This window comes from Thrips palmi, unplaced genomic scaffold, assembly GCF_012932325.1.
Source record: "Thrips palmi isolate BJ-2018 unplaced genomic scaffold, TpBJ-2018v1 HiC_scaffold_5, whole genome shotgun sequence".
Classification (NCBI taxonomy): domain Eukaryota; kingdom Metazoa; phylum Arthropoda; class Insecta; order Thysanoptera; family Thripidae; genus Thrips; species Thrips palmi.
The window spans coordinates 2099191-2116807 of record NW_023144632.1 but is presented as its reverse complement, the minus strand read 5'-3'; the positions used below and the strand labels follow the sequence as shown (position 1 = coordinate 2116807).

Sequence of the window (17617 nt, the reverse complement as noted above, 5' to 3'; positions counted from 1 at the left end):
CTGTGATTCGGAAAACTTACTCTGATATTGGTTGCCTGAGTTCTACTCAGCGTCAGAATACGTTTTTAGCATTCAGAGGTGCGCGAATTTTGTTCACGATTTCAGACAGTTTTCTAACGTCCTGACCAAGTTCACAAGAATATTTTACTATCACACTTAGAATAACAGTGTTGCTTGCACGAATGCCTGCAGATGGAGCTGCCGTCGCTGCGCCGCGCCTGGAACATCGTGTCCTCGCTGCCGCGGCTGTGGCAGCAGATCCAACGCTTCTGGGCGCAGCAGGAGGACTGCCTGTTCCTCAACGTGTACACCAAACAGGTCGAGCCAGCCACCGGACACACTCCAAATGCCTTCAATGCTATGCCGTAATTGATCCATGAAAGCGAAAGAAAGGAATAATTCAATTATTATCATCTTTCTGGAGAAACAAAAAAAATGTTTGCAGGGTAAACTTTATCTTCGCCCTGCTTATCAGATGAATGATGCAATTGCATATCTTTAAGAAAGCCTAAGAAACATATGTAAATATTTCCAAAACTGTAGCATCCTTCTAAAGACGGTTTCTGTGAGTTAAATCTTTACGTCGGAATGGACTACGGAACCACACTGCAAGAAAAAACCACAACAAATGTACACAAATTTGTGGCAATTTTTTTATCAGGTTTTTGTTGTTCTTTCAAAGTACAAGAATTAATTAACAATTGTTGTACAAAGCACAATGGGACCGGCATGACAAGTCCTGTGCAGTCCAGGCCTCGTTGTGGTTTGTACAATTCTCGTTGTACTTTTTGCAATGCCTGATCTACTGTAATTGTACAGTTTTTGTTGTACATTTGTTGTACTATTCACAATTTTTCTTGCAGTGCATGTTCACCTAGTTCTACCAAACAAGGCCGAATTTGGACACAACTCTAGTGGAGCTGAGGTCTGTATAGAGTCTGTATTGCTGTGGTACATTTTCGGAGATACCTCTTTTTCCAAATTTTGATGGGTCAAGTTAAGTTGATTCTTTTTACATAAGATTCCTAAAGGCACAAGTTGAGTTACCTCCTTTCACCATTTTGTGCAATGGAGTTAAGTGGATTCCATCTTTCGATGAAATTTTGATCCTAAACGGGGTCAAGTTGAGTTATATCGATTTTTATGTGGATTTTCTCATAAACTGTTAATAATTGGGTAAAACCATTGGGTGTAATGATGCAAACCACCTTGAGGCACAATAATTGGCTGAGCGATAGCGAAGCCTGTTACTCCAGTGGGGTTGAAAAGTTTTTCATGTCTGTCTGTCTGTCTGTCTGTGTGTCTGTGTGCACTACTCCTCCTGAACGGCTTCGCCGATCTCGGTGAGATTTTGCACACTTCTTGGGTATATCCTTGGCTCGGCACACGCGAAATTTCACCATCCTAGCTCGACTGGTTCAGTTTTTATAGCCGAAAAACACCTAAAAAACGGCGAAAAATAGAGCTTTCTGCAGAAAGATCACTTCCGGCTTGGAGAAAGGGGGGTCTGGGGGGCGGAGCCCCCCAGCCTCGACAAGTTAAAAAGTGACAAGGGTCAAGATCGTGTTATCTTTAGATAAAACAACTCTTTTTAGAATGTAGGGGGGTCTGGGGGGCGGAGCCCCTCACCATTCAACAAGTTAAAAAATAACCGACAATGGACAAGCTATTGCCTGCCGCAGGCAGGCTAGCGCCGCAGGCCAAGGTAGGTACGCCAGGCGTGGATTGGAGGAACAGGCAGCGAGACATCGCGAAGCCTGTTACGACAAGACGCGGTCTGGCGTAAACCTACCTTGTAAGATAAAAACTCAATTTGGAGACATAAGTAAGTCTTCCGTTTCCTGGATCAATTTACCGCTGAGAATCATCTTGACGAGCGGGACACAATGCTCAACGTAGCGTGACATTATGTCACTCCTGTGTCAACGTGATTTCCTTCTTCTGGAATGAGAGTGTTAGGTTCGTTCAAATTAAATCAAAAGGCAAAAGGAACTGGCAATAGGAAGTGGCAAATAGTAATAGGAACTTAGATTTTCGCTGCGTGCTGAAGGCTGCTCACTGAAAATCCAAGTGTAGGAAAGGCATGCACTAGATAACGTTGGACAAAATGTCCCACGATTACAAGCGTGGGACACGGTTTGTCGCACGCTTGTAAGCGTGTGACTGTCCCACTCTTGCAAACGTGGGACAGTTTGTCCCACGTTATCTAGTGCAAGCCTGTCCCACACTTGGAAATTCAGTTCTCTCTTGATCAAAAAATGAAATAAAACCAGACTTGTATTATGAAGAAATATTGATTTCCCTTACGCATTTACATTGCTAGACATAAAGAGTCCAGCGGACATGGACAGTAGAAATTTGCTGTCATTGATGACAAATTTTAGATCATATTTTCGTTACTTCTAGATGATGACAAATTCATCACAAATTTATAACAGTTTTATCAGAGATCCTGGTCTCATTACCAGAGCGTGCTAACATTCCTTTGGAATTAACGTTATTTCTGTATCTCGTACGGCCAGAGATTATTCATATGGTTGACTTCATCTCAAATTTAATTTCATATGGGGTCATCCCTATGAATAACTTCTCTATCTCTAGCCGTTTACGAGATGCAGATATAACGTTAATTGCAAAAGTCAAATGTTCGCATGCTCTACTCATTGCATGGGCGTGACAGACGTCAGTTGTTAAGATGAAATTCCTGAAAGGAAAATTCGCCTTGAAATTGTCATTAGGTGAAGGCAAAATTTTCTCTGTGTACGGTACAAAGTGCCTACCAGTTTTACCGGTGCGCACCTTTTGCTTTGAGAACTACTTCAAACGTCTTTCACCAATTGACGCTGTACATTTTGCGTTTGGATTCTCTGAGTTTATAGGGTCGAGCATCCTAACGGCAGTCTTTTGTTTCTGCAGATTCGCGCGGCGGGCTCGGAGGACGACGAGGACCTGGGGAGCGCCAAGCTGAGCCCCGTGGTGGTGTTTCTGCACGGCGGCGCCTTCTACACCGGCACGGCCAACAGCCACATCTACGGGCCGGACTTCCTGCTCCGCGAGGACGTGGTGCTGGTCACCGTGCAGTACCGCCTGGGCGCCCTCGGTCAGTCTCGCCGGCGTGCGCAGCCGGGGCACTCCAACGCGGCCGATCCAAAGGCGATGATCCAAAGTCGTTTTTAGCGATGCAGTTTGGAATCGCCAAGAACCGGCCGTTCAAAATAAAACTGCCCCCAAATCGGCAGTAGGCGGCGTGCAAATATTATGTCTTTTTTCTTCTTTTTTCTTTTTTTTTGGGGAGGGGGACGGCCACTGAGGGGGTACGGCCCCCTATCTTAAATACATGGGTAGGTTACGTGAAACCGATTCCCCCCCCCCCGGCCCATCCCTTAAAGAGATGACGTCATATTTGCACGCCGCCAACTGAACATTTGCGCAAGGATCCTTAACTTAAGGGGGGACCCTGGTGAAACTTTCAAGTAGGCTTCAAAATAATCCCAGAAAGTTGAAACTTTGCTTAATTATTAGGTTCATTATGTTGAGTTCCCAAAACAAAATTCAATCCATAATGTTGAACGGTCTCTGAGAAAAGTGGCTTTTAAGTGTTTTTTAGAGCGTTGGGGAAAAATCTTCCTGCGTCTTTCATTGAGACGGAAAGTCATGAAATTTTTTTTGGGTTATTCTAAAGATGTATAGAAGAGATTTTAGTGACGGAATTTTCAAATTCAACTTCTGTCCTGAGATATGAGTTTTCAAATTTTAACATTTAAGGGGGCACACCAGTGAAAATCGTCAAATTTTGGCCTTCTTTTTTATTTTATCTTATTTTTCTGCTATTCATCCCGAGTCGAACGCCGCAAACTCCACCCCAAAATTCCAATAACTTTGGCTCGTGCACATTTTTTCAGTTGCTAGAAAGGTAATTACTTTTGCAAATTTTAGACCAATTGTTAACGTTCAGGTTTTCCACTTAAAGTCCAATAACAAAACCCTTGAACCAACCAAACGCAGTTGTAAAAGAGAACATTTTGGCGCAAACCGAACTAAAATACGTCATAAGGCGCATTTATAATTCGAAAAAAAAACACGTCAAATCAGTGTTTCTACTAAAAGGGCTTTTACTCAAAACACCTTTTTTGTACCTTTGTGCCACTCTCACGGGCGCAAAAATTGAGATAATTTAATGCGGTTTGCGGCAAAATGTTTGTAAAAATAGCGTCTATGGTCTGAACCTCGGAAATGGCCATTCCATACGTAGAACGTGAGCAGCAGCCATGAAAGCGCGAAAAAATTGGTTAAAAAATTTGTCTCTATTTTTGCCTTCTGAAAAAACAAATTCAAAGTCATTCTTTTAGCATGCCCGTGGTTCAGACCATAGCCACAAGTGTCCTGTTGAGAAATTTTCAAATCCCGTGCTCAAGGCTCAATCTAGAGAGGCGGAATCGTGGCAGGAGTGAAGCAAGGTCGCAGAAAAATGAAGTGCACTGGCGCTCCGTCTTGCCATCGCCACCCTGCCCTCCCATACTGATTTTTCTTTCCTTTGATATAATTTTGAGCAAAGAATATAATATCAATCGAATACATAGGTTACTTTTCTCAGAATGATCGTTTTTCGAAACCTCTGCATTTTCACTGGTGTTCCCCCTTAAAAAAGTGATTTTTTCCCCTTTTTTCAAACTATTAGGTGTGTTAAAAAAAAGTAGGGCTGATATCAAGATTCCGTCACTAAAATTTGTCTATTAGTCATCTATGAATACAGTCCATGCAAGACGACTCCTGTAGGTGTCAACCAGGAACGCAGGAAGTCTTTTTACGACAAATTTTTTTGTTGACTGAGCAAAGCTGTGAAGTTGGAGGAGCCAACGACAACTGATCTCATTGTTCTTTCCTTCCAAATGATAAAGAAAGTACCCACTAAGCTTGAAGGTGTTCAACCTGTGGAATCTGAATCTTCTTTGCACATTTTTATCTATGAATTTTAAAAATACTATTTTTTGGAATTATGGCGATTTTTTCACCAGGGTCCCCCCTTAAGGTTACTGTAAGGTGAAAAAACTATCTTCCAAAGTATAGGTGGCAGTGCTTTGGTTTTTGGTGATTTAGTTGCTTACTATGAAAAACTTTTACAGCCACAGACTGGACTCCCAACTCCCATTAGTTCCAAAGTTATGAGGGTTTTAATGTTATTTTAGTCGTTTACTAAAAATTCTCCTTGCGATGAACCAAAAAGTTTACGGAGGTGTGATTTTTTATTTTGAAGTTCAATGTACATGCAAACAAACTAGCAAAGCCGGATTTGACAATATATGCATAGGATAGCTGGAATTTGTTTTAGAAAAATGTGATTTTCTTTTTTTACTAAATTTAGTAAAATTTTGGTAATTTTTTTAGTTTTTTGAGAAAAACTCCTGTTTGATGTTGGAAATTTGGAAATCCGGCTTTGCTACAAGATAGACAAAGCAATAAAGAGCTTGTAAAACAAAAATCAAGTCTCGACAACTTTTGGTTCATCGCAAGGAGAATTTAGGAGAAACGACTAAATTTGTTACGTAAACTTCAATAACTCAGAAACTAATGGGAGTTGTGTTCCTCAACTTTGGGTTTAAGTTCATTTTATAGTAAGCAACTAAAAACCAAAATACAAACATGATGCCACAACTATTGTGGAAAATGATATTTCACATTTTTTCACTTTACAGTAACCTTAACTCAACATTTAACTAACACTGCTTTCAAAACCTAGCATAAGACAATGTTCGCTAAAGGTAAAGGGTACGGACTTGTGAAAGTACTTTGCAAACGTATATCTACACAAATTCGAGACATAAAAAAATAACTTACCCTTTTGACAAGATGTTAGAAGTTAAGGATCCCCGGTGCGGACCAAAACGTCCACTTCCCCCACTCTTAAAGTTGAGTGATGAAGATTGTCTATATAATTGAGAAAACTGTCTTTATTATGGTGGTGCAGCTAACTTCATACCAAATCTTTGAGACCTCACTCTACCTTATAGATACTTTAACGAATTGCGTTTGTATTATGTAGAAAATATTCGCACCAAATTCGCACCTGGGCCCGGGCCCAGGTGAACCCAACATAATTCCAAATAATATGTTTTGTTACGCAGGCAATAACGCAATACGAGGGGTCCAATTCAAAAGATCTTATCTGGGCGTTTCCTCCCAGAAAATCGTATCTTAAATGCAGTTTGATTATTTGGAAAGAATACGAGAGAAAGCGGAAAAAATTTCTACATGCACCATTGCACAGTGGGCTGAGATTGGCAAAACCGACATTTAATTCAGTTTTTCAAAGTTATTTTTTGCATCGGATTTGTACGAGATGGTGTTCGAAAAGGTTCAGTCTTCAAGGAAATGAACATACCAGCTAGATATACTAGCCGTATCACAGTGAGAATGGCACCTGAAAACTTTGTACACTGAAAAAAAAGTTTAGTTAGGCCAACCAGAATTTTAGTGCCATTTACCAGAATGTGTAGTAAAATAGGAACCAACTAGAATTCTAGTAACAAATACCACACTGCCTAGTTAGCGTCCGTCTGGTAAAAATTACCAGAATTCTGGTTATCCTCACAATGCCGCCAGCACCCTCGTGTGGTAAAAATAACTAAATTTTTTAGTTAAAATATAGCCTAAATAAAGAAGAAAAAGAGAAAGAAAATGTGAAAATGAAGGTGACGTTCAAGTTCATGTGCAAGCATCACGCAACTTTGAATCGCGATCGCTTTTCGCCTCAGCGCTGCCCGGAGTCGAACTCCGAACCTTCTTCATACGAGCCAAGCTCGTTACCACTGCGCTATCACGCCACATGTGGGTCTACGGCTCCGTCACCTGAGGACTCTGTGCGTCGTCCGGCCGCTCATCTCATGCTATGATCAAGGAGGGATTTTCGGCTCAAAGCGGAACTTTGAAGGTTGCTGGGGACTGTGTGGATGCAGTACGTTACAAAATTATCAAATTTAACTGGATTTTAAGTGTGGTGACAATTACAATACAGTTTAGTAAAATCTACCAGAATTTTTAACTAGATGGCTGGTAAATGTTACCACACCCATACTGGTAGATGCAACTAAAAATCTAGTGAAAATGACTAGAATTCTAGTCATATCAACTAATGCTCGTTTACCTAGGATCAGTGTGGTAAATTTAACTACACTTTTTTTTCAGTGTATTTTGAGGCTTTTGACGTTCCGCTTGTGGATCATAAAAATGACACATATGCCGAAACGATTTTCCTCCAGCCACCTCGTATTTTTCGTCCCGGTTTTCAACGTGACCTCTTGTTTAGGTATCACACTGAACATGTGGACATAAACTAGACTCAATTTTTCCTCGGTGGCATGTGTTAACACCTATTTTAGAAACTTGTTAAATCTGCGAATTTAAGGTTTTTTCTTAATTTTAAACTTGAGTTTCAAAACGACTCCTACTTGTCCCGACGGAGATCTCTACGCCTAAATGTACATTGGACCCTCCTCTACCAGGGCCAACTTTAATCAAAGGCTCATCGAGGCTCCAACGAGAATGCGATGCGTCTAACGCCACCACTTTTTACACAAATTCACAGATTCTGTCCTTATTTTTGTTCATAACCGCATATTTTTGCGTATTTTATCGGTGTTCATGGCATTGGGAGCCTTTTGCTTTCAATCTTCATTGTTTTCATGTAAAATCTGACGGTTTTTAAGAATTTGTTAAAAAAATAATTTTGAGTCAAAATTTATATTTTTTTTACGTTTTTTGCTAATTTTGATTTTGGAAGTACCCTGTTAGGTCTGCTTTCCTATTTTTGGCCTGGACTCTGTTTACAAATGGGAACTGATGGCAAAAAATAAGTTTTTGAACACTTTTTGTCACTATTGCAAAATACACTACCCTGTACACTAAAGAAACGTAAGCAGATCGACAAAGCGTCTTAGGACGAATCGATCGGTACTAAAATTATAGCAAAAGTGCAACCCAGTCGGTCACAATCGAATTAAATGTCAGATTTCGCTCCGCCAGCCCACTGTGCATTGGTTTCTTCGATCTATCATCGTCAGACATAAGTGAATTTATTTGCAAATTGTATTGATTTGTAGCTATATCAAATAATCAAACTAAGTGAAATTCACCTGCGTTTAAAATAAGATTCTCTTGGGGGTAACGCCCAGATAAGATCTTCAGAATATGAGCCGTCGAATAGTGGTTTGATTTCTTGGTTTGACTCACGTCGAAAGCAACCTAAGCTTGCTAACGAAGCTTGTATTTATACGATTACTCTTACCTGTCATCGCCGAAAACATGGCAATTATTTTTTTGCATACCCTCATTCCAGGAATGTGGCATCGACCGGTCCTTTTCAAAAGATCTTTATTGGGCGTTCTGAAAATAAAATGAACTTATCCTAAACGCAGGCAAATTTCACTGAGTTAAATCATTTGATCAATATAATCTGTGATTAAGGGTGGACATCACTCCAAAAACAGTGCTTTTGTAAAAACGCCACAAAAACCAAACGGAAAGAGAAAAATTGTTCATTTTTTAACAGATAAAGTATAAAACAACACAAAGTCAATCCGCCAGGGCAGTACAGCGCTTTCGTTGAAAACGCATTTTTGAGTGTAAGGTCAGACCATTTCGCACGCTTGCAGCGCTGGACGCCTAACGGTTTGACCTCGAACAACGAAATTTGGTGACAGCCTTCCTGAGATGTCTGGCTATGGTGGGTACCTCAATCACATTTAAAAAATCATTTCAAGGTGTATTTGTTACATACCAAAACAAGCTAGGGCCCGCCCCACAGTGGGATAGAAACCCGAAAACGTGGCCAAAATTGATTTGCAGACGCATCTTAAACGGCAAGTGCGTAATTTTTGGAGTGTAAGGGTTTTTGGGGTCAAGGTATTCAAATCTGCAATCAAAATTCAATTTTGAAAATATTCAGGGGCGGATCGGGGAGGGGGCAAATTAAGAAATGCTCTAATGCATGTGCGATGCATCATTTCCTATTGATTGGGGTCCAGGATTTCAAATCTGTAAACAAAATTTAATTTTGAAAATATCCAGGGGCGGATCGGGGGGGGGTAAATTTTAAAAATGCTCATATACATGTGCGACGCATCATTTCCTATAGATTGAGAGTCCAGGACTTCAAATCTGTAAACAAAATTCAATTTTAAAAATATCCAGGGGGGGGGTCAGGGGGGGTAAATTTCAAAAAATGCCCAAAAATTTGTCACGTGGCACATAATTTCGTAGGTTTTGGGGGAAAAAAATTTCAATTCCGCTAAAAAAACCCAAATGTGACCCTCGTATTTGACTGGCCATGGAGACCTTGACCAACATAAAACGGCCTGAAGACCGATTTTTCCTAGGGCCACCAGTTTCCGAGATACGAGGACGTACCACGAGGTCGCCGACGAGGCCGACGAGGAAGTCGTACAATGTTTGGAGGCCAAAGAGGCTATGCCCGTGCCCGTAAACCCCTTTTGGGTGTCCGGGACTTTTGATGACGGTATTCTCTTCGTGGGTTCTTGAGCTCTCAGGAACTGGATGTTGGCCAAGATCTGCGCAGCCTTTTGTCCAGGATGGCGACGAACTAAAAAAAAAAAACTTCAAATCGACCCACATCGAGATGTTCGTCGCCATCCTGGACAAACCGCTGCGCAGATCTTGGCCAGTATCGAGTTCCTGAGAGCTCAAGAACCCACGAAGAGAATTCCGTCATAAAAAGTCCCGGACTCCAAATGGGTCGCCGTTCGCCGTCATGGCCTCTTTGGACACCAAACTTGTACGACTTCCTCGTCGGCCTCGACGGCGACCTCGTGGTACGTCCTCGTATCTCGGAAACTGGTGGCCGCAGGAAAAAACGGTTTTCACACCCTATGCGGGTCCTGACGGTCTCGATGGCCAGCTCAAACGCGGGGGTCGTCATGGGGGACACGGAAGGACGTCGTCGGCAACCTCTCAAGGTGCCCCTCGACGTTATTAATACGGACGCAATAATGAATACAACTTCAGTTTCTTTTGTTTTTTGAAGTGTTTTTTTTTATTGCAGAAATAAAAACTTAGTAAATTCTCGCGATTTCCCCTTAAATTTAGCTCTACAATTTCGCACGGCATTAAAAATGGAGCACTTTGGAGCAAGATTTATTTTCGCTACTTGTAGTCGACATATTGGTGCGTGATCTCCCGCAAACCGTTTCACCGTGAACCGCCGTTAAATTTAGTTATAGTCAATTGAATATATCTTGTCGATTTTTATGAAATTAATGGAATGTTTTACTTAAATCACTTTGTAGGCACCTTTGGGGCTACAGACTTTTTTGTTACGCCCAAATTTGTTCAGGAAGAAACGGACTTTAAACGGGATAATCCTTTTTATCTGGGAAGGTGCAAACAGGTCATAAACAGTGCCTAAATAAAGCAATTTTTGCTTATTTTTCACAAAATTTTCGTTTAATTTTTTTTTTCCTTTTCCGACGGCACTGGAAGCTCTATGGGTCGATTCCTATCTGAAATATTTTGGATATTGAAGTTTTGGGATATTAACATTGCACGCAGGCTGTTATGAGAGGCCTGGGACACGTTTCATTTTAGGGTATTTTGGCCACGTTTTCGGGTTTCTATCCCACTGTGCGCCCTTCCGTCGAACCGAGTTGCCAGCTCCGCTTCGCTGCGCCGCCGGCAACTCGGTTCGACAGGGGGCCGCCGTCCCAGCTTGGCCTGCCGGCGGCCTTTTCTCGGGCCTTCGGCCCTCGCATCAGACCCAACTTGGCCAGTCGAAGGTCCGGTCCTTCGGCCCGCTCGCATCACACACACCGTGAGCGGGTAAAGCAAAGTTATCGATGTACCATCGTGACTTAGGCCCGCCCTCCTATTCACAATATGCAATAGTCCTTACACTTTTTACTCCTTTGCTTCACCAGTGTCGCCGTAAAACGATAAGAGTCTTCCATGGTTGCACAAAAAACGGTTCCTGCTTTTGGCCTACAGTAACGGCATAGGCGATTTCCAGAGAGTCACTGTGAATCCAGGATCTGACTTCACTGTTGCCAACGAATAAGACGTCACATTCGCTGGAATGTGAATTTTGTCACGTTCGCTTGAAAACGATGTCACATTCGTTGGAACGTGACTCGGCCGTTTTAATCGGGTGTCACACACGGATGATACCCAAACCGAAACGATACCAGGGCCGTTACGACAACAGTTTGCCCACATGACTGAAACTCAAAAAGTGTAGCACCTGGAACCGAGGGAACAGCTTTCCCTTGTTGATCAAGGCGTACCGAAGTTTTGTTCCCATATGGGCCAAGTCCAAATTCCGCTTCCCTGAGTTTTGTTGATTTAGGCCCCAAAAAGAACAAAACTCAGGGAAGCGGAATTTGGACTTGGCTTATATGGGAACAAAACTCCGGTACGCCTTGATCAACAAGGAAAAGCTCTTCATTTGGTTCCAGGTGCAACATTTTTTGAGTTTTAATCATAAGTGCAAACTGTTGTCGTAACAGTCATGGTATCATTTCGGTTTGGGTATCATCCCTGGTGTCACATTCGTTTGAACGGCAATGAACATTCAAACAAATATGATCGTATTGGAACGAACGTGACAAAATTCCGAGGAGGTAACGACTTCGGGAATCCGGCTGACAGCAAATTGGAAATCCCTTATCCGGATGACCATAAATTTTGAGTTAATCCGGGGTAATTCGGGAAAATTTTGGGGTGATCCGGGGTAATCTTGCCAAATCCAAAGGTAATCCAGGAATTTATTTGTTGTGATCTGGAGGTAATTTGGGGGTAATCCGTAATCCGGCTGACACGAAATTTACCAGTCGTTACCCCCGCGCCAAATTCACATTCAAACGAATGTGACGTCACATTCGTTCAGTGTTTGCTGTGCTGGCCGTGTGTCCAACCACCCCTCGTACAGTGTTGTTGCTGCTGCAGGCTTCCTGGCGGCGGGGTCGCGGGACGCGCCGGGCAACGCGGGGCTCAAGGACCAGGCGCTGGCCCTGCAGTGGGTGCAGCGCAACATCCGTCGCTTCGGCGGCGACCCCTCCTCGGTGACGCTGCTGGGCCACAGCGCGGGCGGCGCGGCGGTGCACTACCACGCCATGTCGCCGGGGTCGCGGGGGCTGTTCCACCGCGCAGTGCAGCTCAGCGGGTGCGCGCTCAACGCCTGGGCCTTCGCCACGCCGGCCGAGGCCAGCGCCAGGGCCGGGCGCCTGGGCAGCCTGCTGGGCTGTGGCGCACAGTGTGCCTCGCCCGACGGCCTGGTCGCCTTCCTGCGCACCAAGACGCCGCGCGAGCTCATCGAGGCCTCCTACCTCGTGTTTGACAACGAGGTACGTGTGCACGCATGTTCCTGGAACGTGACGTCACGTCGAAATGAATGTCACCTCATGTTGCGTTTCTTTCGGGCCTTGTGTCACATTCGTTTGGATGTGAATCGGCCATAAATAACCTTATTCACATTCAAATTATTGTGACACTAGGCTCGAAAGGAACGGAACAATTTATCTCATTCTTTTCAACGTAATGTCATGGTCCTGGAATGAGAGAAGCACTGGTGAAACACGAAGTTATGGAGACTATGCCCTTCCATACCGCAAACTATTCACTGCACGTCCACTTGCAAATTTGCTCGACACAAAATTGGTCAGGGCCTGCCAAATTTTGGCATTCAAGACGGCTTACCGAAATTCGGCATTGGGCCCCAACGCCTTGTGCCAACTTTTGGCGTTCGACACGGCTTGCCCTTGCCAGTATTAGAACTGTGACACTTGCAATGCCGAATTTTGGTAAGGTGTGAAGTATCTCCCTCAAGGCCAGGCCAGGCTTGACTTGCCGATATTTTTGACATTAAAAACGGCTAGTCAATTTTGTGCCAAACAAACTTGCCACTTGATTTGCAGTGTGTCCACACGTTCGTCCTACCCTTGGAGTTAAAGTGGCCTGTTTCACCAAGAAGAATTAATCAAAGTCTCTGGAAGAACTCTGAAATTAAAGCTTTTGATCCACATTCACAACGAAAACTGTTCCTGGTTTTCACAGAGACTCCCTGGGACTAAATAGCCTGTAAACCAGCAGACATGCCTATTTCGTGTTGACCTTGCCATGGTTTACTGTTATTCAACGAAAGTAACGTAATATTCGTTTGAATGCGAACTTTGTCAAGTTCAAGTGACATTCGTTGAAATGTGACTCACCCGTGTAGTGAGGATGTCGCATGTGTTTAAACGCAGATCAAACATTCAAACGAATGTGACCTCATATCCAACGTGACTATATTAACAAGGGGGCAACAACTTGAATTTTTCTTTCGTACAAAGGAGTATCTTATATAGTAGAAAGTAGGGATTTCGCCGAGATTTCTGAGGATTACGTCTTAAAATAATGCCAGATTTCGCGAGATTTTGATGGGATTTAACGAGTTTGAACCAGATTTCGAGGGGATTCCACCAAAATTCTATACCGATTTCACGCAAGATTTCGACCAATAGAGTGTGCACAGGATTTCACGAGTGGTTGCTGCCTCGATTACCAATCTGACAAATATGACGTCACATTCGTTAAGCAGTGTCGCAGTCATTGTCTTATTCCACGTCATCTTCCTGACACTAGGAGACCGCGGCTGGACTCATCGCTCCGTTCGTTCCAACTGTAGAAGATACACGCAGCAACCCCAATGACACATCAGGTAATATTTTTTTCAATTCCGTGCTGTTTTTGTTGTGGTTTCCGCGACCGTAACACTGAAGTACACACTGAAGTGTGTACATATTACAATCTTATAACAGCATGCTTCCACGCACACTCTTATTTCCTGCATACTTGCTAGGCACTCGCTTAAAAACTGTGCCTGGCATGTACACGCTAGATAAGAGTGCACCTGCAAGTACACGCTAAAATACACTGGATAAGTCCTATCTAAAAGCATGGGCCAGTTTAAGTGTACTTGCAGGTGGGTCATTCTACAGAAATGTTACAATTTGATGTCCCTGCCCCTTTGTGACGAAACGGTTCGTCCTAGAAAGACGCGGTTTGCGCGGTGAGATGGTGCTTTTTGTGCTTCAAAATGATCCACTATTGGGTTTGAAAGTTTCTGAGGTTTTCAGATGGCTGTGGCCTCCGGAAGGTGCAAAATGTAAACTCCGTGGCCGTCCCGATGCGTAGTTCACTAAGTTTGCGCCTCTCGTATGTCTAAACGAGACGCAGGACAATCATTCTCGACGGCTCTATTTGCTAAGGCACTTTTATACTTTAACTTAATCCCACTGACTTTAGTAAAAAGTTTGAAGCTTTGTGCCTGCACAGAATTAACTTTTGTCCCGAAGTTTTTACTTCCCTAAAATCCACATGTGCACTGTAACGAGTTTGGCACTACAGGAGACAAACGGGAAGTCACAGCCTCAATCTGAAGACTACAATGGATTCCGGATGAAAAAACACATCTAGCCACCAAGTTTGAAGGATGTGAGTCCAATGGCTAGCATCTAATTGGTACCCAAATTTCAAAAAGGGGGTCGCGTATTTTTTTTTGTATGTAAACTCCGTACCCGATTTGCCACGGATCCCCTGTGCGTCAAACTTTCGAATTGTGGATAAAAACAATGCTTTGGTGGTCCTTTAGTCAGCTGTGTATGCGCGTTCTACTGTTCCAACTCATACGGCTGCAATCCAGGTATTTGCTTCAAAATGTAAACTCCGTAGGCGTCAATTTATGTAAACTCCGTAGACATTTCCCCTATGATTTCAGTGGAGAAAAATTTTTTTCTCGAAAAGTGTGACGCTTGATATCGTTTCGCATTCTGCATGCCGAAACAAGAAAAACAAGCCCAATATGAATGAAATCGGACAACTTTTATTTTTTCACGGTTCTAACTGCGAAATTGTAACATTTCTGTAGAATGACCCAGGTACACTCTTATTAAGCGAGTACATGCCAGGCACACTCTATTTCGGCGGGTGCCTAGCAAGTATGGTTTAAATAAGAGTGCTCGGAAGCATGCTCTAATAAGAATGTACTATAAGGTGGTCCAAAAAAATGAAGTTGCTCGGATCGTCCAACGACTCCCGGATTTGGATTGTACATCGAAAAAAAGAAAAGATGTGGTTTTCCTTTTTCGAAAAAATGATTTTTAGGACCTCCGCAGAGCCCTCAAAGTTTTTAACAGTGCCATTAATAGGAATTAGTAGGAAAAAATTCCAATGCTAACCGCATTGCACGGTGTTCCCATTTTCACATTTGGCTATTTTAAAATAGCCATTTATTGGAGCGTGCAGGTGTCAAATGAGAAAATCCAAAAATTTCAAAGTGCGCATGCGCTTAATTCTAACTAACCAATAGAATAACCGCCTGGTCAAACCTGATTCAGTTAACACCATGACCACCTCACTCCATCTCGCGACTTACAGTGCTCAAGTTCGCCAAACGAAAGTCACCCGCGTTCCGAAATCACCCCTCCCGAGTTTGTAAAGTTTGTCAAACCAACCATCGTGCTGTTTTTACGTTGTGAGTAAGAACTGTTCGACAGAATTGAGGAAAACATGACAAGAGAACCGCAGCCTTTAACAACATGCCAAACAATCCAACCTCAGCAACAATGGAGGGGCAGTTTCAATGCGCGCCTACTCTTTTTTTCAGCCTCGCGATTTTCGAAAGGGCGCAGACAGCAAGCAAATCAGTGCCAACCCACGAAAATTAATTTGATGCGTCGTTTCTGCTACGAACTTTTTACTTGTGACAGACTTTAAAGATGTTCCAACGTTGGGACACCGTGCAATGCGTTAGCATTAGCGTTTTCGAATTTCACGGCGTTTTGATTTCTCTTTATCGGCGACTTTAAATTTTGACGGGTGGGACGATGGGACCATGCCATTGCCATGGAGATTATTTTTCATGTTTTAACCATTTGCTCAGAACACAGACGATTTCTTGTTTTTTTGATGAGCCAGGAGGTCTAGTTTTGAGGAGTGGCACATTTTTTATTTGAACCATTTTTTCATATCATTAACGGTTCTCGTTTTCGATTGTTGCAAATTTATGTTTTTCTAGTTTACGGAAAATTTCCACGATGAATTTTCGAAAAAAATTGGAATTTTCGTTTTTTCCATGGTTGAAATAGTTTAGCGTTGTTTATTTGAAAATCGGAGAGGGGGGGGGGAAGGAATCCACGGACCTCGGACAATAGGGGTTCTTGGGAACCCCTAAAAAGTCGTAACTTGGTCATTTTTTGACCGATTTTCAGAAACAAAACGGGGATTTGTTTGTTTTTTAGCGCTTATTACGAATAAAAATATGCCTGACCATCTTTTTGGTTTGCGATATTTTCAGGGCCAGAAAGTGACTAAATTTCGGCTCAAATTGGCAAGAGTTTCAGTTTGTAGGCCGCTACAGCCACTCCAAGTCCACCCTGTCAGCATGGCTGGTTGCCTTTACCACTAGACAAGCCCCACGAACAGAATTAGGATGCCGCGTGCAATTTGCCTACCTCCCAGGGGCACCAAATTGTGGATTTTTCCGACAATCTATCAGTAGTGATGTCTCTTGGGGCCTCTAGGCACTCAGATGGACACCCTTTCCCACAGTTGGGAACCCGCACTACGGGTTTAGAACAACCAATAGGGATGGACCCCAAGCACGCAAGGCCACAAGAAAAGCCGTCAAAATGAATGAATTTTCTATTTTTTCACGTTTTTCCTGGTCCTGAGAGTTAGGCATGAGGTGCTAGCAGTCCATTCCTATTGTTTGTTCTAATCTCGTAGTGCGGGTACCGAACCGTGTGAAAGGGTGCCCCTCTGAGTGCCCAGAGGCCCCAAGTAGGGTTGTCATTTTCGCCACTCGAATCGATTTTCGATTCGTCGATTCACAAATCGTTACAAGATAATCGATTTTTCCCGAAATCGATTTTTTAACGTGATAAATCGATTTTTCAACTTTCGATTTCCGATTCTGCCTTTCTCCGTAAATTGGGTTTTCTAATGCCTGCGGCTCAGAATAGATGCTCTGCTTGTGCGAGTCACTCTTCACAATCCTGGTCAGAATGTATAGGACGGTATAGAGGGTAAAAGTATGCCCTTCACTCTACAAAAAATGTCCTGTCAACGCCGTTAATTTATTACGAATGTTTGCTGTTATGCAATTCACGGCGTTTGCTGTGAACTAGTTCACGGCGTTCACTGTGATCTCGGTTCCAGTGTTCACTGTGATCTGGCCACAGCAAACGCCGTGAATTGGAGCCTGATTTGCAGTCCTTCGGTGCTCAGCGGCGCACAGTGGGCGGAAAGACCACTTTTGACGGGAAAAAGTCGGGTTTCGCAACCCTTATGTAGATTCCAATAAATGCACTTTCCTAGCTCAAAAAAGTGTGCCGAATCCAAATCTGCCTTTGATTTTATCATGCGCCTTTTCGTTTTTCTCATAGAAGGCTTGAAAGTCACATGTATCTATTCGCTAAGAAGAAACGCAACAAAAAGCGCATAAATTCGCTGCGTTTACTGAGTGAGTTTTAGATCTAATTTTACAACCCGGATGTTTATAGAAAGACCAATTCACGAGGATTCCAAAACTGTCCTCGGATTGTAGTTTCGAGTATATTTGACAAAACTACGG

The 17617-nt window shown here is 43.0% G+C and overlaps 1 protein-coding gene across 1 annotated transcript; it reads left to right on the top strand.

Moving 5' to 3' along the window:
* Window positions 1–233: 233 nt before the first annotated feature.
* Window positions 234–12209, top strand: LOC117650745 (cholinesterase 1-like; the record flags this gene model as incomplete). Its single annotated transcript, XM_034394343.1, has 4 exons — window positions 234–365; window positions 864–925; window positions 2917–3100; window positions 11950–12209. Coding segments are annotated over exons 1-4 (525 nt in total), but the record flags the coding sequence as incomplete, so codon positions are not given.
* Between the last annotated feature and the right edge of the window lie 5408 nt (window positions 12210–17617).